Source organism: Thunnus maccoyii, chromosome 2 (genome assembly GCF_910596095.1).
Source record: "Thunnus maccoyii chromosome 2, fThuMac1.1, whole genome shotgun sequence".
Classification (NCBI taxonomy): domain Eukaryota; kingdom Metazoa; phylum Chordata; class Actinopteri; order Scombriformes; family Scombridae; genus Thunnus; species Thunnus maccoyii.
The window spans coordinates 18,572,618-18,595,272 of NC_056534.1; the positions used below are offsets into that span (position 1 = coordinate 18,572,618).

General features: G+C 39.8%; 1 protein-coding gene across 1 annotated transcript; it reads left to right on the forward strand.

The window, feature by feature from the left end:
* The first annotated feature begins 1,885 nt into the window (after positions 1-1,885).
* spock3 (SPARC (osteonectin), cwcv and kazal like domains proteoglycan 3) lies at positions 1,886-22,655 on the forward strand. The gene is made up of 11 exons (XM_042397337.1): positions 1,886-1,958; positions 2,124-2,246; positions 14,292-14,331; positions 16,151-16,259; positions 16,965-17,073; positions 17,231-17,339; positions 17,554-17,667; positions 17,795-18,016; positions 19,314-19,376; positions 19,489-19,626; positions 20,360-22,655. The coding sequence occupies exons 2-11, from the start codon at positions 2,124-2,126 to the stop codon at positions 20,515-20,517; spliced, it is 1,185 nt and encodes a 394-aa protein (XP_042253271.1). The 5' UTR covers positions 1,886-1,958; the 3' UTR covers positions 20,518-22,655.

The window sequence follows — 22,655 nt, forward strand, 5'->3', positions numbered from 1 at the left end:
CACAATCCTTTATTTTTCTTTAAATCAAGATAATCAGATCTAAGGGACTGTGTCAGTGTGACAGAAGAGAATAAAAATGTCTTATTGAGACTTACATACAGTCTTAATAATTGGGTTTACATACTGACACCCAGTAATAAAGTCAAATATCCTCTACAGCCAGCTGAATAAACTCAGCTCACACAAACATCAGTTTCAACAGTCCTATTCACAGTTATTTTACGTGACAGTAATGTAAAACAGAAACTAGATCAATCAAAGTAAAAGTATAGAAAAATGTCTCAATACAACAAACTCATGTAAATAAGGAACTATTTAGAAATCAAATACAAAATACAGCATTTTATGTGATATTTGGTCTTACGATACACACACAACGCTCACCTACATAACATACAGTATATTTTCACACCTTCTCTTCTTTATGAACAAGCCATTGTCATCTTATGTCTGTGACGTATATAAAACTATAGTTTTTGAGAAATGAAACTGAGGTGTTGCACCTGTTAACTACATTTGACAACAAGTTGCGTCAACATTTGAGGACGAACATGTTAATACAGAAGTTGAATTTAAAAATGAATCTGTTTCAGTTCTTTTTAGGACACTAGGACTACTGAAAGCAAATGAACATTTATGTTTGAAAGGTTGTTACAGCTGGCTCAGATATTTTACACATTGAACATGATGATGAACATGTCTGAGAGTTAAACAAGAAGAACTGCAATTTGTTACCTAGGTCGGCCACAAGCTTGTGACCTCCCTCCCTCTATGTTGGTAGGTAGTTTTAATAGATGTTTAAAAAAAAAAAACAGTTACAGGTATATTTATATTATTGATTTATTATTTATAAATATTTAAGTTTTGAAAACTCAAATAGGAGGTTGGCATGAAAGTGTGGTAAAGAAGGAAACTGCCTAGAACTGAACACATTTTTGGAATTTTATTCATGTATGATTCCCTTTTTTGCCAATGACTCTGGGCCACTTTGACATACTGTAGTGACAAAGCTGCAGACTAGTCCCTGTGGTATCCTGATGTATCCCAAAACAAGTGCAGCAACTACTCATTTTCCCTCACTTGAAACACCTTTGCAAAAACACCTCAACCACCCCGAGGAAGAATGTGTCGGGCTCTGCATATCCCACAAAGGACCAACTTCACAGGGAATGGTTCCACCCACCGCCACAAATCATCCAGAGCGGGCCATTTAGGTGCATTTCTTATGGAAACCATGTTATCTTGTAGCATCAATTTACAGTCCTGAGCTAACCTCTGCCAGGAATGTGAGTGAAGCTCTCTGGACTCACTACTGTACAAACAAGCCTGAGCGTCTCCCATGCGATGGCTGTAACAGAGCAGAAACATGGGAGACATAAAGGAAACACACACACACACACACATGTGCATGCACACAGTAGGCTGAGTGCATATCTCTTTTGGAAAATAATTGTCTGCCACTTGAATTTACAGTGTCTAAGTGATATTTTAGAGTGAACTATATTGATATTATACTTTTTTCATATGCCATCTGGCATAAAGCATTCTTACAAGCTTCTGTATTTTTTGCTGTGATTTGCACCTATCTACTTTCTAATCTTTATCAGATTGCCAAATTTATTTTTCATAAGAGGTACTCAATGGAAAACACTTTTGCGGTGGCCTCATAACAGCTCACAGCGAGCCGTAATGACTGTTTCCTCCGCACTGAGGAGAGGGAGAGAGAAAAAAGGAAAAGAGGGACAGAGCGCAGGGTCCGCGCACGGTGCCATGCGCGTTCCCGATTTGCTGCGCACAGACAGCCGGTGCGGAGAGAGAGAGAGAGAGAGAGAGAGACAGAGAGAGAGTGAGAGAGAGGGGGGGGGGGGGGGGGGGGGGGGGGGGGGGGGGGCTGCTATTACTAGTGACAGAAAACGGCAGCGAGCACATACAGTCTGGAGAGCAGCTGATGCGACAAGGTAGGAGAAAAAGCGTCTCCGCATCATTCAGTTCAGTGTTGACGATCAGTAATTCATGGCTGATGTGATGCGGATCGAACTGCCTCTGTTTTTTCAACGCGATTGCGGTGTCCCAAAGCCTGAATCTGATGTCCTCTCTCCGCGCTTGTTGTTGTGTGTCCGCAGATGCTGAGCGTCGCCTTGCTGTGTGTGTGCGCCGTCGCCTTCGGACACGTCTCCGCTCGCTCCGACAGCGGCAATTTTTTGGATGATAAGTGGCTTGCTGGAAGATGGGATAAATTCAGAGATGTAAGTAATATTTCCAGCTTATGTTATTACCTCATTTACCCCCCCCCTCACACACAAACACACACCCCCATTTCCCTTTTGCCCATAGCCACCCTCATTGGTTTGTGATCATGCGCTTCTCGTTTTCTCGTTGTGTCCAAACGACGCGTCACGGGGCCCGTTGTGGTGTCTGTCACACGTTCATCACCCGCTCCAATGAGACAGATGATCCTCGTCTGCGAGTGTGTTTTCGCAATAGCCGTCTTCTGCTTAACAGAGATAGCGGAGGCCTTCGCAAAACACAAACGCACATCGCCTAGCTGTCCGAGAGGCACCACTGAGTTGCCGAAAGGGGCCTAATTACGGGCAGGTATGAGATAGGGAGTCTGCAGCCGTGAGGCCTGGATGTGCTGCTTGCTTAGAGGAAGGACCACCTGCCGTAAGACTGTAGCAAACAAAACCAGTGGAGATTTAAGCCCGAGTGTTATGTTTTAGCCATTACATTCATGTCTGTGTTTGTTTGTGTATGAGGCCCCTACTGTAACAAAATCAGCCCCAGTTGGGAATATAACAGTATATTGATAAAAAGAAGTAGAGCAACTGTAAACTCAAACACACACACATTTCAAATCCCTGTGGGAACATTAAAGGAATATTACACAGTGTCTCTGTGTTCATCTCCCAGTGGTTCCCTCTTTCAACCAGTGTAGCAGTGATTGTGTTTGAACCGATCTGGTTGATTATGCTGCTGGTGAGTGTCTTCACATGGCAGACTTCAACAAGGTGCTGTCAGCCACCATTACCCTGACATGTTTATATAAGGCCACTTAGCACAGTAATGCTGCTGCTGATTGTCATGGCACATACCATACAGCCTCTGATCATGTAGCTGAGCTGCCAGGTTGCTGGAAAGAAGTACTGTATTCATGATTTTACATCAACCTTTCAATATATGTGAAGACATGCGTGTTTGTTACAGTTGTGTGACCCTTACACATAATTTAGCTTTGTACAATGATTTAAAATGTGTTTAGTTAGAACAGCTGTAGATAGAGGGTGGAAATCACTGCTGTTATTTGAGAATGAATGTCACAAATTACAGAAAATTCAATGTAGAAAGTCAGTTTGTCTCTTTCAGTACAATAGTACAGTATAGATTTCAGGTGGAGTGTATTTCTTAGGAGGATATCTTGCCTCTAACCACAGATTGCAGTAAATGGGTCCACACAACCATAAGTGATTTGTACATGTTTGCACTTGCGCGCACACACACACACACACACACACACACACACACACACACACACACACAGCAACAGATACACCAAAATAAGACAGGTGCACACACATACATTACAAGAGACAGGCCTTTTGTTTAGGAGCTATACTTTGATGAGCTGAAAAAGCAACATAATGCACCAGAGATAATACACCTTTTACTCACACCGGCTTTAATGAGTGGGTTTACCTCCATGCTGCTCACATGCAGAGGGATTTTTTCTGAGTGAAAGCCCTTGATATGTTTGATGTCAGAGAGAGAAACAAAAGCAGGAGCAATATTCTTCTCATCTTGTCTTTTTTTAGACAAGTTTTCATGTTTGTTTTCTTTAACTTGCGGGGTCATCTTTTTCTGTCACTCACTTCCCCTGCCTGTCAGACATAAACATGTGAACCTTTTAGCTCAGGTGGACCCATGTGATACACATTAGGTCCAACTATTGAGCAGGATTTGGATTATGCAAATAGGACACACGCTGGAGAGGAAATGTGATTGGCCATGAGCTGTGCTATTTAAGATGAGCTGTACTCTTTTAGATATAGTGAGACAAAGATGGTGTGTGTGTGTGTGTGTGTGTGCGTGTGTTCGTGTGTGTGTGTGTGTGTGTGTGTGTGTGAGAGAGAGAGACAGAGAGAGAGTTGAGAGAGCTTGATGACTGTTAATACAAAGAGAGGTCTAAAAATACCCTCGATGGCATATGAGAGGACACTTAACCTATTCAGAGCAGAAATGAATAGATAGATAGATAGACAGATAGATAGATAGACAGATAGTTAGGAGGGACAGGGTCATGAGAGTGGAATGATTGGCGATGAGCTGAAGGCTCTGTGTACATTTTTGTCTGTGTTTTAACCTTGAAGCCCAAGCGGCACAGGCATCAGAGACAGGGGTGGTGGTGCACAAAGACATTATGTGCTCCGTATAGCTGTGCGCGTCTTTCATTTCCTGTTTTCTGTTTTTGCTGTGTGCCAGATTGTGGGTATCTTTGTGTTTTTGCATTCTTTCACAGTGGAATTTATCAGTACACAATATAACGGTATTCAACTTAATAACCAAAGAAGAGTGACAGTTTTGCAAACTTACTCATCTTTGTAGCCAACTATACTAGAACTGCAATGATTAGTTGATTAGTTGTCAACTATTAAATTAATTCCCAACTATTTTGATAATTGATTAATCATTTTGAGTCTTTTTTTAAGAAATGATTCCAGCTTCTCAAATGTGGATATTTTCTGGCTTATTCTATGATAGTAAACTAGATATCTTTGGGTTGTGAACAAAACTAAAAATGTGAAGGTTCCTCCTTGGGTTTTGCGAAACAATTGTCGACATTTTTCACCATTTTCTGACACTAATCAATTAACAGAGAAAATGATGAACAGATTACTCTGTAATGAAAATAATCATTAGTTGCAGCCCTGCTTGTATCACCCAAAAGCTTCTTGTGGTATACAGAGGTCATAACCCCTGCACAAACATAAGCCTATCAATTAAATCCTGTGTAGGCTAATTATACCTTTTTTTTTAACTCTAAGGAACATATTTGTCCTTATAGGTGATTGGTATTTGTGTTTTAACACGTGACTTTGTACAATTACAGTATCAATAGATATTCTACACTAGAATGCAATATTTGCATACACATGCAGGAATGAAGTTGAGCCTATGATTGTGTTCACGATATAGCTGTTTTAAAAAAAGAGTAAGGATGAATACAAGGTGGACAATGCTTCTGCAACCATATTCATTCATGCATTAGTCTATTTCTATTCTAATGTATTTGTTATCTAGATGCACTGTAGTAGAGGTGATGTAGTGATTGATATAGTCATCAGCTGCACAATGCATAATGGAACACATGTATCCCAATACTGTCACAGCATTGTCACGTACTGCATAAGCCGTGTTTAAGGTTACAGCTCGAGGGGCCAGTTAGCACAGGAAAACTGCCACCGATTGTCATGACACATACCGTACAGTCTGTGAGCACATAGATCATGCAAACTGTACTATACATAGCCTTTATGTCATTTTTTTCTCAGGAAGTGGAAAGATTACACCTGCAGGATTACATCCTGAAAACCCAACTATTAAATGAACTGGAGCTGGTTGGTCGAGCTCTTCATAATTTCAAACTTAGCCTAGTTATAACACTAACACTAAAACAAGTAGCACCATACAAACTCATTCTTCCTGTAGGTAGAGATAGGTTTTACTTACTCCTACTAATTGCCTAACTGCCTGGTGTTGACTGGGAAGTTTTTAAATTTTATTTCACATTTTGCAAAAACAAAACAGTGCTTGTGCAAAATTTATGCCAATAATGTTTGCATAGCATAATTTATTTACCTCTCACTGTGAACTGTATGCTACTAACTTTACCCTCCAACACACATATCAATGTATGCATATATAAATAAAAGTCATACCTACATTTACATACATAAGTATCAGCAGTTAAGTTTAATACATTGTTTGGGCTCTTAAAACTGTTTCGGAAGTCATGTGATAGCTTGTGATGGTACAGTAACTTCCTGTTTACATAATACAAAAGATAGCTCCTTCCTAGCAAACTGTTTACACATTACCGAAGTCTTTACTAATTGAGACATCCCATACGCTTTAACGGTACAACACAATTTATTAAATCATTAGTTTGAAACTTGCCAGTAGCTACAAAGAACTACACACAAATGTAGTAATGGGTTTATGAATAACTGGTACAAGCCAATCCTGTTGCTTAAGATAACCAACCTATAATGCGATTATTTATCCTGTCGGTAGTTTATACAGGAGTCTGGGAATGTCAGTTTGCACTTAAAGCTGATAGTGTTATCTTAATCCTGAAATCAATTAAGCACAGTATATTTAAGTATACTTTTTTCTCTCTCTCTGTCAGAACAGCTGCAACTCTATGCCAAACTCTTCTTTACTGTGATTTAAATTTTGCATTTTAGGCATGTACTGTCACTTTCATCTTTCAGCAAGAGCCATAAGTGGGTCTCCTGTTAAGTGCACTAGATAGGATCTTGGCCACTGATTTACTGTAAGTCCTGTTAGGACGGCTGGAGAGGCCTGAGGCTCTCTGTGTTGCACTGGTGCCATCTCAGTTTTTTTAGACATTCTGCTCCGCTTGCTGGACCTTGGCTATCTTACAGCATTGGCACAGAGTAAAGAGATAAGCAGTGGAGGAACAATTAAAGGAAAAACACAACGGAGGATGTGTGATGAAGAGCGTGACGCCTAATTGTATGATATATGAACAAATGACATCTCGTTTAGACTGGCCTGATTAGATCAGATTACACCTTCCTCTCCTCACCTCCCTTCTCTTCTCTTCTCCTCTCCTCTCTCCCCTCCTCTGTGCATTTTTTTTTTTTTTTTTGACTGTGCGTGTCTGTCCTGTTGTTTGTGTTGTGGAGGGTGAATGATGTAGAGAAGGTACAGAGCTTGAGGCCTTTTCCACTTCAAAGCACCTCAGTGTGGATTTGTGTTTGTTTGTGCGTGCATGCATGCGACAAGCTTGAGCAAGACAAGCAGAGCCAGTACAGTGAAAACATGCACATATTTCTCCTGTTGGACGTTAGGGGGGAAGGAAGCAAAGGAGTGAGGAAAAGGAAGGAAGCCATTAGGGCACAATTAGCGTGAGTGAAATCTGATCTGTGAAAATCTGAAGTAAGGGTGAGAAAAGTGGTTGACAGAAACAACAGCCAAAACATGCAGAATAAATATGCACTGTAGCAAATTGGGTTGTGTGTGCTAACAAGCCTTTACAGCCACACTGTTGTGTTTGTGTGTATTAGTGCACAAGAGGAGAAAAGACAGTTGTAACTGCGAGGGAGAGAGAGAGGAACAGAGGTGGAAAGAGATGGAGAGATAAATTGAAAAGTTGCTATTTTTAGAGCATACTCGGGAGGCCATTAGACCTATTGTTGAATTTTGGGTTTTCTATGGTTTTTGGAAAGTGGGTGGCTGGTTGCGTGTGCAGTGAAGTGCATTCATCCAGTTATTTGATGTTTTGTAGTGCTGACAGATTCTGGCACTACAGTCAGTGTTGTGATAAGTTTGTTTGTTTAGAGAACTGTGTGTATGTGTGCGTGGACATGCATATGTGCGTGTTTCGGTGTACTTCTGTGTGTGTGTGCGTTTATGTGCGTCTGTTGATTCCATTAAGGAATCAGACTGCAAGCACTTTTGTTGTCTTGACTGGTATAGAGGACCTGGCTCCCATAATGCAATAGTCTCATTATTCAGTCTCCATGGTCTGCAGTACTAGAAGGGAACCGTCCTGAAAAGAAGTAGGAGAACTACCTCACTGCTTGGCTCTTTCTTTGCTAAGCTGTAAATATGTGGGACTTACTGTGCATGTTTCTGAATCACTTTGACAAACACAATGGAAACAGTTGGAGCCACTGTTGAATTTTCTCTCAATGTAACATGGCCTTTTATAGGAGTGGAAGGTAGAGATGAAAACTCTGTAGTGGAAGTGCAGAGGGTCAGAAGGGTCAGTGATGAAGGATAACGAGGAGAAATTAATTAGAGCTGCGACAAAGCAAGAGTTGACCCTTGTCACCTTAGAGAGAGCGAGGCGGAGAGAGAGAGAGGGAGACTCTTTGAGAGGTAAAATCAAGCTTTTTGAGAAATAACACAGATCCAGAGTTATGTATGGTTAGTTGAGGTGAGGGTTTTACTGTGTAAAGTATTGGTATGTATGGAGGCATAATAGTTCAGTCATTGCATTGTATATATATTTCTAGTATTTGCAATAAACTGGCAACACTGTCATGACATGCAGGTCACTAACTCAATGATTGTGTCTATTTGGGTGGGGTTTTGGGTGACGATACAGGAACTGACACTACATCTCAGCAACAACCAGGAGATTTTCTGTGATCCTTCAAACATAAACTATAAACACTTTTTGACTAAAATTTCAAGATTGCAGTGAAGTACAGCAAGAACATAACATATACAACCACCTCTCAAGGTGACAAAGCATTTTAGCCAGTACCAAAGTACCAACTGCAGATCCTAACTTGTTTACCCAGAACCCTAAAACACTTTATAGACTACAAACAAAAACATCTGTTGCAATGTACAATATGATTTAATGGATTTACGCCCTTACAGGGAGGTTGAGTATGCTGGATTATATAAAAAGCTGGATGATTTGAAGTAGTAGTGCTGCGTCTTTACAAAAATACTAATGGCTATTTACTGACCAACGCGTCACCCCAACCATTTCCTGCCCTGCCAGCACTGAAATGTTGAACTTGGTCACCATTACTACTCCAATACAGCTGCTTCTTCTGCAGCTGTCTCCAATTTGACAAATTAGATCTCCAATTTGACAAAATCTGATTTTGAAAACGCCATAGAAAACTTAATGAAAACTTCATGGAAAGATTTTGTCTTAACAGAAATATGACAATGATGGTGCAGGTGTTACCCTTTTCATCAGTGCTGTTTTCCAATAGCCTTCTACCTACGTGTGATGTGCGTATGCTGCAATTCCACTCCTTCACTTGCAATTCATATCACACTTATCACATATCAATACTTAAACACTATTGTCTCTCTTTTTGGGATCATGTTTTATACATAATTCTGCTGTGCTGCTGTTGTTTTTTTGATTGTTTTTTTTTATTATACTATATAGTGAAATTATGTCTGATGATGAATTAATTATTTTTATTTTAAATAGGGAAACAGATAAAACAAAAAAACTAAAACTAAAATTGAAAACTGAAATAGAAAAAATTCATTCACTGTGTAATAATTTATTGCATATTGTAGCTTCAGCACTGCTCTGACCATTTCTGATGTGAGAGGTAATTGTGTCCAAAGAAATCAACTGCGTGCCAAAGAAAACTAACAGCAGAGCACCTAGTTACTGACACAATCCTGACTTCCACTCTTTAATTCAATTTGCTACATCCTGTTGGCACACATTTGCGCAACATAAGAATGTACAAATTTACAGTACAGGAGCTTGGATGGATGGATGACACTTCTCTGTCTCTGTTCAGCCACACTGGTATTTATGCTGATAACAGTTTTTTTTTCTTTTTCCCTCCATATGTATTTGTTCATACACACACATGTACACACACACACACAGACACACACACACACACACAAGGAAAGTGCCAGAGCTATGCGTGTGCAGCCTTAAGCAGTAGTTTGATTATGATAAATCATTAGTAAACTAGTAAACGAATAGTAATTAGCCAATTAAGCACATAATTTAATACATATTGTAACTCATTTTGAGGCATAGTTATTCCGCTACTGACTATTTTGTTTATTAAACAAAATAAACGAGTTGCATTTTTCATTTGGTCATGTGTTTACTTTTGGAAAACTATTTTGTTGTTTACTTCTAAATTGGCTTCAGCTAATTAATCACATCGTGGTTCGTTCGCACAGTCACATTGTGGGGGCTAGCCTCCTGATCTCCACAAGGTTAACCAAGGTTAGTGTGAGGTTAAGGTTAGGATAAGAGTTGTGGTATGTAGTGGTTATGGTTATTGTCAGGCTAAGTCTCCAGAGAATGAGTCTAAGTCAGTTCAGTGACTTTATAAGTGGCAAAAAAGCATGTGTGTTTGTGTGTGTGTATTTTTATAAAAAACAGTAAGATGACAGATGACAATAATATCAAGAACGGGTTATTATTGTGACAGAATGACAGAGAAGACCAGATAGTAAGATCTCTGAACACTGTCTGGCTGACTAAAAAGACACTCTTACACACACATTTCACATTTGCATCATAAGCCAGCACCCAGCTGAGTGTGTCACCTTTTTGTCCTTCTATGAAAAGCAGGCAAATCACTCACCTCTAGTAATATTCTTTCTTTATTATGACTAAGTGAACACATAATGAACTGAATCACTTGACTACATCTAGGAAGGTTTGGTAAGTGTTAATGAAGTAGTTAAAAATTAAAGTTTTATTAGAATGAATAACATGCATCTAAGAGTAAATTAGGTTCCAAAATGCATAATTATGTATTTCAACTGTAAGATGCAATGCAGATTTTTCTGGTTGATCATAAGTTAGATTTAAAAGGTTACTTGTAAACAGAAACATGACTTTAAAGATAGCTTTGGCTCACCAGAAGTCTCATGCCTTTCCTTAACTAGATTTTTAAAAAGCCTTTCATGTCAGTAATTGAAATCCACTTCAAATTGCATTTTCATAACCGAATCCAAAACCTGAAAAGCACACTTTCACATCTGTAGTTATTTATATAATAGATTCTACACTGAAATTATACCTCTATCACAGATGCATCAGGTTAATTTCAATCAACAGATCTAAACCTGTCCAAAACTGTTAATAAATATTGCATGTTTATCCATAGCAATTTCCATTATAAATTTTCAACATAAATCAATTTAGATCTCCTGTCAGCTATATTTCAGGGGGTGTCTTCTTAGCTTAAGGAGCTAACCAGAAGACCTCAGAGATGAGCACAAGCCAGGAACTTTGGTTGGAGTGTATAAAAATACAAACCAGTTTTATTAGGTTTTTACAAAAATGAGTATCACAAAAAGGGTCAATCTAAAATGTAAAATACAAAAACTTGAATACAAAAGTTAAAAAGGAGAAAAACCCTGTCTAGGATTTAAAGGAGTCAAAAAGACAAAAAAGGCAAAAAGGACCAGAGACCAGAACTCAGAGACCAGACCTTCCCTGGGCCACCCCGACCTTCACTTTTATATCAATACATCTCTGACTTCCTACATTTCAAAACCAATCTATGGTCATCCACCATCATCAAGTTATTGGCTAACCTTTGCTTGCGTGGCGCAATAAAATGACACTTCACAATACATGGAACTCTGGTATTTAAGATACTTCTACATTTTCCAACCCCTTAATGGTTTAGGTAAAGCATATAGGGGTGTCAGCAAGGTGCAGAAAACCACATCTTCTTCTTGGACCTCAGGGTCTCTTCCGGTTTGTCTATTACCAAGGTGATTGTTTGCACCTCGCATGAAAGTTCAACAGTAGTTCAGCACAAACAGTATAAGACATGTTTCCATGTATTAATTTATCACCAATTATAATTAAATCATTTTAGATAATTTTGTTAGAGGTAGGTTTGAGTGGAGTTTGTCTCGGCCACTTATAGTGGAGTTTTCGACACCTTCTCTTGGCCAAGGCACTCTCAAAGCCCTGAGGGAAGTCAGTGGTGGTGCTGGTCGGGGTGAAAGACTGCACACATCAAGAGCAGAGGACTCCGCAACCACACGGGGATAACCTCATTTAGTCTACCGCCTGGCCTGGCCGGCCCCTTCACAGCTACCACCGACATGACTGTGGTCACACATCAGGTCAGCTTCTCAGTCAAGACAGCACCCATCCTACCAAGAATTACATAATCAATCGGCTAACTTTCTTAAGACGAGTCTCAAGAAATAAATTTCCCTTGTTGTGAGGACGGCTCTTTCACATCAAAAAAATAAAACAGTTAAACATCAGAAGGGCTAAATATGAAGTAAAAGAGCAGCTACGCTCTGAGTATATACTCAGCATCTGCAATCCACAATGTCAGGAGGGATAAATGCTCATGGGCAATAAGATAATGTAAAAACATAACACATGCAATAAAATGAAATAACAAGACATGAAATCACTAAATATCAGGTCAACTTCAATAGAAAAGGTTCAAAATGAGTATTCACCAAGTTTCATATACAACAAGGTCAGCATTGATCCATCTGCGAAAGGTGAAGGTTAGTTTCCTGGTCGTCTGAGGAGTTTGGTGTGGTGGGACAGGCAATCTAGAGGTGAAGGAGTCCTGAATCTTAAAAATTAATCAAACTCAAGTCTTGCAGTCAGTGCTCAGCAGGTAATTGTGTCTAAAACCTTTTGTGCCAAGTCACACTCACTCCTATGGGCTGTACCGCCCTGAGTGTGTGTGTGTGTAACTGAAAGGATATTGCACCTAACCACAAAACTGCATGATAACCATTACTAGGCAAGGGAATAACAAGATATGTTTGCAAAGTCAGACAGACATGCAGCAGTGTGGAGAGGCTCAAATTACTCAAATTTCTCTTGTTTTCAGTGATCTTTGACATGACTTTCAGATCAGCCAAATTGCTTAAAAGATGGTTTCACCGTTATTTGAAGTTTTTTTTTTTTTTTTTTTTTTTGGGGGGGGGGGGGTTCAAACATTTTCTTGACTTTGTTTTGTATTTGTTTTTTCCCCGTGGAGGCAGCTGCAATTTTACTATGTAAAGTGCCAAGCAAGAAGCGTGAGGGAGAATTGCATATTGCAACGTGCAGGAAAAACATACCCACATTGATCTAAATTATTCTCTGTATTTCCTGCAAGTCAATATGCCTCTCTCCCCATATGATGTTATCTTGAGGTAGACTTATAAAGGCTCAATCAGGGAGCCGTGCAGGTTTTTAGTGATTTGGGCCATGCCATCTCACTATGGTGCACTCACCTCTACAAATCATGTATTCACCAGGTACATATAGTGACCATTGTATGGGTTCCAACTGCTGCTCACTGAGGTATCCCTGTTTCGCCATAGCCTCTCCTTGGAGGGCCCTTCCTACCAAATGAGACACCTCGCTTATCCCCTGAGCCAGGACTAACAAACCTCTGAAAGAACGTGCTCGTGCTGTCTGTGGCAGGGCCACGATGTTTTAGTCTCTCTTCCTAATCTGTGAAAAATGAACTGGGACCTAAAATAGATCTGTATGAGAGAGGTCCTGCGACATCTGCACTGAAGTGAGTGGGTGAAGTGTCTGTGATGAAGTGACATGGATGAGTTTCTGTCTTTTTAAACCCTCCTGCTCGTGCACATTCAGGGCAACTTTTCCATAAGTCGATCACAAGTCCCCTAGCACCAGCTATATCCAGACCTGCACATATTAATCATTTTGCCACTCTGTCTCCTCCAACATGTCCTAACCCATCTCTAACTTCCTACATTTCAAAACTGATCTGTTGTCATCTGCCAGAACATCAAGTTATTGGCTAACATTAGCTTGAGTTGCAATAATACAATGATACATCTTTGTTTGTCAATTACAAGACAACACATGGAACTCTGGTACTTAAGATATTTCTACATTTTCCAATCCCTTAACAGTCGAGGTTAAGCATATAAGGGTGTCAGGGAGGTGCAGGAAACCACAGCTTCTTCTTGGACCTCAGGCTCTATACCAGTTTGTCTATTACCAAGGTGATTGTTTGCATGTCACATGAAAGTTCAACAGTAGGTCAGCAAAAGCTGTGCAAGTTCAGCACAAACAGTGTAAGACATGTTTCCATGTATTAATTTATCAACAAATAATAATGAAATCATTTTAGATAATTTTGTTAGAGGTAGGTTTGAGTGGAATTTGTCTCAGCCACTTATAGTGGAGCTTTCAACATAAGGAAGTTTGATAAGCAGCAAATGGACACACAAAGAGATGTGAGCCCCTTCTCATGCACATAACTACGTAAAACTACTGTCATAACATCAACATTATCCTGACTAAATAAAAGCATGCTCTTTGTGTTTGTAATTGATGGTGTGTGTTTCCCAGATTTTCATCCATTTATTTGGTAATGCAAAGTTTCCACTCAAAAAAGAAAAACCTAACGAAAATGTAATTTTATTCTCTGTCTCTATAATGCTTTCTCCTAAAGGAAGTGGAGGTTTGTATGACTGTTTAATGGCCTTGAACCTGTCATGTATTGTTTACTCTAGATGTCGTTTGAAGAATATTTCATCTTTTTTTTTTTTCTTTTTGGTTAACCTTGTTTCAGGAGCCTCGAACATGGACTCCATCCAAGCCCTTCGATCAAGGTGGGTATGAGTGAGAGAAGGTCAGGCCTGGAGAGGTTGTAGTGTGTGGAGATAAAAACAAAAGAACTGGAAATCACTGTACCTCCTCCAAAGCCACACAAATCCTTAAATTAGTTATTCTAATAACAGAAAATATTTAGAATATCCATGTGCATCTGTGTCTCCATTAAAAAACACACAGCGATAGACAATATTGCTGATGGTGGCCACTGAGTTCTGTGCTTTTAAATTTTTATGTTTCTGTAATGAGTAAAATGCCATCAGATTCTGCTCATAGTCAGTATGTGCATGACCTCTACATTCAGTTGCAGTTGCACAATGTGATAAAGAGTTATGGTAGTTTATGTCAAATAAGCTATGTCCACAATACTTTGGTGACCGATTATGGGAACATACAGTTATGAGTAAAAAGTAAACTGCTTTACAGGTGGACACATGGTCATACTGTCCTCTCCAAAAATAAATGTGTTCCTTTGTACACAAACTAATTTTGCACCAAATATCATTGAAATATGTTAAGTAGTTTTAGAAATATCTTAATACCTAACAGACTGACAAATGAATGGGACAAAGAACTTCACCCTAAACTATCATGCGTCTCACTTAAATTTTGTCTGTTCCCTGGAATTTAGAGACTGTACAAGATGTTTCTATAAACAATAATGTATCAAAGTTTATCTGCAGTAAACATCTCATGTCTTATCCTTAGTTATGCTATCTGGCTAGAAAAGCTCTGATAGGAAGCCACGGGAGCTGCTCTTGAGGAACCACCATAGTGGACATTTTTTTTCTGAAATCTTTCATCTGACAGACTTATCAGTGTGTGTGTTCTTTCATAGCTATCCCCAATTCTTTTCACTACACCGACCAGCTGATTTATGTAGATAACATCGAAAACAGAGTGATTTTTTTAAATTCCTCAATCATCTTCGTTTCCTCATTGTATTACAGACAGTGATAAGCTCATACACACATCCAGGCACACACACTCTCACTTATCACTGTATCCTCAAACAAACTCACACACACACACACACACACACACACACGTCAGGGAAACAATAGCATTAGATAGTGCGTTGGAGGATAGAGGGAGGATAATCTGCTCAGCTCAGGGATTACAGTAAGGTTCTTTAGAGCAGAGGTCATTCACAAACTGTTCTGAGATCAGCTGAGAGGCTTAAATCCTGTGCATAGATGCCACGCTGAAGGCTGACGGGCGGTCAGACACAGCTAGCCTGTTGTGCCTAACAAAGATCGCACCCTCAGCCTAAGAGTCAGATCTAAAATCGGCTCTCACCTTAAAAGCCAGACATGACGCTCAGCTGTGAGATCTGATACCAGATCAGTTCGAGGATCTCTGAGAGTGCACACATGAGAGCGACACTCAGTGCAGGCTGATGTAAGGTCAGAAGTGGCCTCTGCAACTAGTTCCATCTGTTTTTAGCTGTGAGGATACTTAACAGTATTATGGCTTTGAGTTTAGTGAGAGAGACGTTACCAGTATACTGTAAATAGAGACACAATGATTCAATTAAACACACAATCAACCACTCAATCCACGTAGTTTGGATCTGTAAAAATGAAAGGAAGTACATGCTTTAACCTGGAATCATTGATCTGGGTCTTGAAAGAACAAAAGGAAAAAGTAACCTCGGAAGATTTTTCTCTCTTTGTTTACGCTCATGGGCTTAGTCTTTCTGTGAAGCTCTTTAAATGGAGAGGCTGCGTTTTGGTCACACACACACACACACACAGAGTACTCATGTACACACTTGAAAGAGTTCTCATTCTGTTTCTCTTTTCTGTGTGTTTTCAGTCCTTGATCCTGCCAAAGACCCTTGTCAGAAGATCAAATGCAGTCGCCACAAGGTGTGCGTGGCTGAGGATTATCAGACTGCCACTTGTGTCAGCCAGAGGAGAGTTAGGTGAGGAACACACGCACACGCACACACGCTCTTTTAAACAGGCCCGTGTTTCAACGCCGGCCCTCAAGTTTACATTCAGATATTTCCACGAGAATGCCACAAATGAAACACGAATGACAGTGGATTAGGAGCAAATCAAATCTCTTTATTACTTTCCATCTCTTCTCTCTTCCCTGCCTTTTTTCCAGTTCACTTATTCATTCAGCATGATAAAGAACAACACCAGAGGGGAGGCTGTTTTTCTGTTTTTCCAGCTTTTCTACTGGTTGCTCAGCTCTCTTATGACTGTTGTGTGACATTACTGTTTAGTCCAATTACCCCAGCACTGGCACCGCTTTACAACGGACGCAAAGTCCTGCCAAGTGATATGAATGGGCTTTGTATGTGTGTGTGTGTGTATGTGTGTTTCTGTCTGGGACACTGCAGACTGGACAGAGGACAGTAACGCCATACTGACCTCATTTCCCATTCTTAGCAGCAACACAATTACCACAACGCAGCGCTATCAAATCAGAAAATAATCGCACATAAATCCTAAATCCTTGTCTCATTTCTGATATTGCTGTAAGAACAAGACATTACATCGCAGATGCAAAATGCTTAGAAAACATTACTTTTGAATGAAGCAGGGAGGAGAAACATTGTGATGAGTGTCAGATGATACATCAGTAAGATGTTTAGTGTGTTCATGTTTCAAATCTCTAGTTTTAAAGATGCCAATTTGTACCAGAGTCCAGGGTCAAAATGCAAACCCTGCCCTGTGGTTCACCCCTCTCCTGTTTGTGGAACTGACGGCCACACCTACTCCACCAAGGTAACCACACATGCTCACTTCATCTCTCACCCATGATAGAAACTTCTCAGGAGAGGAGTGACATTTTTTTCATTTCCTTATGATGGGACACACATCTCCAAATTGATTTCATTTCCTCTTCTGTCTCATCCCCTCTGTCTCTGTCTGTCTTGCTCAGTGTAAGTTAGACTACCAGGCATGCATCACAGGAAAGAAGATCGCTGTGAAGTGTCCTGGCATGTGTCCCTGCCCCTCTCAGTCTGAAGAGAGCTCTGCAGAGAAGAAAGGTACACAACCCCGCACACACACACACACACACACGACTGCACACTGCAAGCAAAGATACATATCAACAGAATCAGTAAATTCTCTATGATAATGAATTATCATAATGGTATACTAGCCCATATCCAGACTCCTCATTGATAATCTGAAGCCATTCTCCCGGGAGTTGGACAATAAAGCAACACATCATTAATCATTAGTGTTATTGTTCCCCAGTGTGCAGCGAGTCAGACCTGAAGGAGGTAGTGAGCCGTCTGAGAGACTGGTTCAGAGCGCTGCACGAGAATGGCAACCATAAGAGAGTCAAGATCCAGAAGCCAGAGAAGAACAGTGAGTCGTGGCATTAAGAATGTGAACAACATTTGTCATACATCACCACAATCACTGTTACACTGAGACACCTGGCTACATGTCATAGTACCATCTATCCTCTCTCCTCTCTGACTTTCTCCCCCAGAGTTTGAAGTTGGAGCGTCGCCTATATGTAAGGATCCTCTGGGATGGATGTTCTCTCGCCTGGACACAAACTTTGACCTCCAGCTCGACCAGTCGGAGATCAAGAGCCTCTATGTGGACAGGAACGAGCCGTGCTCTGATGCGTTCTTCAAATCCTGTGATACGCATGCCGACAAAGTTATAACCAGCTCGGAGTGGTGCACATGTTTCCAGAGGTACACAGGTACGGTGTTTGTATGCTCTCACACACAAATGCAGACACTATTCAGCTTTAGTCTAAATCTTGTGGTATATATGGTGACATTGAAAGGAAAATTCAAATTTCATACAGCAAATTGGTCTTTTTTTGTAGTTTTGACTATCATTCTTACATAATAATGAGTTCACATACGGGGCAGGAAATACAATAAGTCGGGCGATCAGACAGGTTTTACCCTTTTCACAGCAGACATTTTGACTCTAAAGCAGGAAAAACACAAGTGGAATTAATAACATTAATGATGTTTCTATCCCATTTAGGTGAGCCAGTTTCAGTGCTCTGGTATTGTGCATGCTCACTCACTGAAATGGCTTACTGGGACAAATAATGGGATGGAGCCATCCTTACTGTTATTATTTACACCTGTGCTTTTTCTGCTTTGACAACTCAAAATGTCTGCTATGAAAAGGGTCTATTCCTGGTTCAACTTTGACCTACTTTTCATAGTTGTGCACATGCTTAGTTTTCCTGGAAATTAAGGATTATGACCAACATTTTGGGTGCATTTTCAGGTTTTATCTCCAAATAAACTGGTCTAGATAATCTGGCTAAACTGTTGGCTTGTTAAAGGGGACACAACATAGTTTGTGTGATTTTCTGTTATTTTTATACTGTTATGATGTCAGATGTTAAACATGGTCAAAGGTCCAAAATTTGAGGTGAATAAAGGATAAGTATAAGATAAGTAAGGAGTTTGGTTTTTTTTCAACTGTAAATAATGCAAAGATATACGAGATTATAAATATAAACCTGGAAATGTGCATGATACATCCCCTTAACTGCTCATGTCTGTTGCCTCTTCAAACTTAGTACAATGTTACATAAGAATGACCAAAATGAAACCCAAGTTACATTGAATCAGAATTTCTTCTTTAAATTACAAATTAACCTCTACAGACATAGAAATAATGGATGCTTTCTAGCCAGTCAGAATAACATATTGTTCCTTGACATGTGCAGAACACTGCACTGTATAAACTGTGCTGTACTAAAATGCAACACAATACAGTTCAGTACAATACATTGAATTGCATCCGTTGTATGAGACCAAGGATGAAAATTCATTTTTTGGTCATTAAGATACAGTATTTACTGATGAGTCACTGGAGCTGCTCTTATAAAAGTAGAGACAGCTGGATAACAAACATCATGACCAAAGCAAAAAGTACACAAAGGAGGAAAAGTTCACACAAACAGACATATTCCCAGAAAAGCAGACTTCTGCAGTTTGTTACCAGAGTCCCCTGTCGCTCCTTTTCAGATTCCCCTTGTAAAGCAGAGCTGTCCAGTATCAACAAAAAGCAAGCGGGAAAGAAGCTGCTTGGTGAGAGACACACACACGCACACACACACACACACACACACACACGCACACACTCACATACACAAACTGTGACTTATTGTGTTCATCTGTGTGTTTTGGCTTGTATATATAGGCCAGTACCTGCCATCCTGTGATGAGGAAGGTTACTACAGGTCCCACCAGTGTCACAGCAGCAGCGGCCAGTGCTGGTGTGTGGATCGCTATGGCAACGAGGTGGCTGGCTCACGCACCCATGGTCCTGCAGACTGTGGTAGGCAAAACTCAGAGGAGTGTCAGGTTTCTGTGCTTGTTTAAGAGAACAAAGAGACACAATCATTCATAGATATTAGTGTCAACGCAAGATTTTCTTTTTTTATATTTATTATATTCTATGAAATCTATCACTTATCACAAAGTAGTTGTATTGTAAAACTATTAAAAGAATATGTTTATATTTTGTTAAATATGCTGTCTTGCAGAGAGTTAGATGAGAGGATGGATTCCACTCTCATATCTTTCCATACAATATGAAGCTACCGCCAGCAGCTAGTTAGCTTAGCTTAGCATAAAGACTGGAACCAGCAGGAAACAGCTTTGTCAAGTTAATAAAATCTGCCTACCAGCACCTCTAAAGCTTGCTAATTAACATATGTTTCTTGTTGGTTTTAGCCGTACAAAAGGGGAAGTGTAAAAACAACAAGTTGTGGTTATTTGGGGGGTTATGTGCTAGACTATTTTTTGGGCAGGTGCAGTAAATTTCTGGAGTCTTGTGGTCAAAACAGAAAGCCAGGCGGAGACATGCTAGCTTTAGTTTAGCATGCAAATCTTTCAGTCTTTCTGCTAAACTAAGCTAATAAGCCACTGGACGAAGCTTTATATTTACTGCACATACATAAAAGTGGTCGAAGTTTTCATCTAATTCTTGGCAAGAACGCAAATAATATTTCCCAAAAAGACCAAACTGTTCCTTTAAAAGTTTGTTTTGGATTATTCTCTGTTTCTAGGCGTGATTTTGGAGTCTTCTGGAGACCTCGGCAGCGGAGACTCGATGTTCACTGATGACGATGAAGACTCCTTTGTCCTCAACGACCAGGCTGGAATGGACGACGAGGACGACGAGGATGAGGACGACGATGACGACAACGATGAATATCTGTCGTAATTTTAAAAAAGAAAACAAAAAAAGAGAAAACTGTTTGTTTGGTCAAACTGCACGTTTCTAGGTGACTCCCCAGGCAGATACTTACTCGTACTAACAGCCTATGGACTACTCTCTGTGTATTGTTTGTTCATAAGTAAAAAAAAAAAAAAAAAACAACAAAAAAACAAAACAAAAACAATATTCCTGGCAAACGTTTTTGATTTCTCTTCCTGTCTAAGTATAAAATATGATTGGTTAATGGCTCTTGTTCACTTGTATGTCAGCCAACCAGAGAATATGACAAGGACTAATCGACAACCAATCCAGTGCTTTGGATTTGGCCACATGTGCAAAGACCTCTCCCTTCATTGGACAGTCCATGTCTTCTAGTGTGTCCTGTCCTTCTGCAGCACTCTGATGCCTGATTGTGCTGATGCCTGAGGCGCAATGTTAAAGAGATTTCTCCCTCTTCCCCCTCCCACCCCCCCCACCCTTTTACTCCTTATCAAATGTTCCTGTGTATAGGTGGGATGTTGATGATGTAGATAAGAGAATATTGCACTCTTTAGGTTTCTTTTGATCTTGATTTGTAACTGTAACTGTAACTGTGTGGAAAAACAAGATAAGAGTTAGACATGCTTCATTAGGAGAATTAAGGCTAAAACACAGTGTGAGTTGGATAACAATCAAAACCGACATGCTAGCTGTTTTTCACTGAGACACAAATCAAGTCAAATCATCTAAAAGGTTCAGCAACAAGGAAAGACAAATTACTGCTTGGAGAGAAAAAAAAGCCAGTGGTGTTGGGGCGAAAAAATGATTATCTATTTTTCTAATCCATTGTTGGATGAATACAGGAGATGAAACAGATTTGTTGTAGCATGTCTAACACTGCGTGATGTTGTTTCACTCTGTAGAACCAGAGGCTAAACCTTTGTGGAACTCAAAATATAACAGAGCATGAGGTTGAAAAATTCCCTCAAGCGTGTACAGATGAAACTACACTTACATAGCTATGAACAGCTCAAGCCACAAACCTGTGGGATAAAAAAAAAATGTTTACTCATCTTTAATACGTCAGACAACCTCATCACAGTTCAGAAGAAAAACGTGGCATTGATGTAAATTTTCAGATTTGAGTCTTGGGCTTATTTGAGCACACGGTATAACGGAACAAATCTCTTGCACAGTAATAAAACCGCAGAGCCATGCAAACGTCTGGTAGGGGGATAAAGGTGAAGGTGTGCCTTTTACTGGTGATGACAGATGGTGGTAATAGTGGGAGAAGCATGCTTACTGGACTAAACCTGACTTAAGCTCGTCATTACACTGAATATGAGTGGCTTTGCTGTCAAGCTCAGATACTATTTGGTTTCGGTATGGCTTGTGTTTTGGGTCTCTCTTACGATGATGTTACATAGGCCATATTTCAGATATTTGATTTGTTACATAGGATAGCTAGAATGTAGAGAAGCACAGAGATAGTTAAGGCATATAAAAAAACAAAACACTTAGACTCTGCTGGATTTGAAAATGTTTTATATATTAGTACACTGGCTAGAGAAAGCTTTGGTTTAGACAGCTTTATATGAGAAAAGATTATCATCTTTCAGTGTTTACTTATATTTTGTTTCAGAAGCTTAATTTGTACCTGATCTGCTCTAACTACTTATAGTGTATATCTGTTGCAGTTGAAATCTGATCCCAGATTTGTGTATTCTTGGTGAGTCCTGTGACTGTTTATGCAGCTCTGGGACCAGCTGTACTCCCTATGTTAATTTTGAATTATTAATCTGCTGTTGGGCTTCATTTTGAATCAAACATCTCTTGAAATTCCATGTTAAGACCTGAAAAGTGCCATCTAACTGTCCAATAGTTTTTTTTTTTGTTTTGTTTTTTTGCTCTCCCTCATCCCTTTTAACATGGAATTTCACTCCACTTTACGAACTGGAGATATTTCAGTCTTAAAGTGTGCTGTTTCATGAGTGTGATGACTTGCAAATCATTTTTGATGACCTCAGACACTGTAGCCACTCTCAACCAATAACACACTGTCATCACAGCTCTGATAGTGTTTAAAGGTTATGATACAGATGCATTTTTTACAGTGTATGTATGATTTGCTGAAATAAAAGCTATATTGACCAATGTTTGCTTGA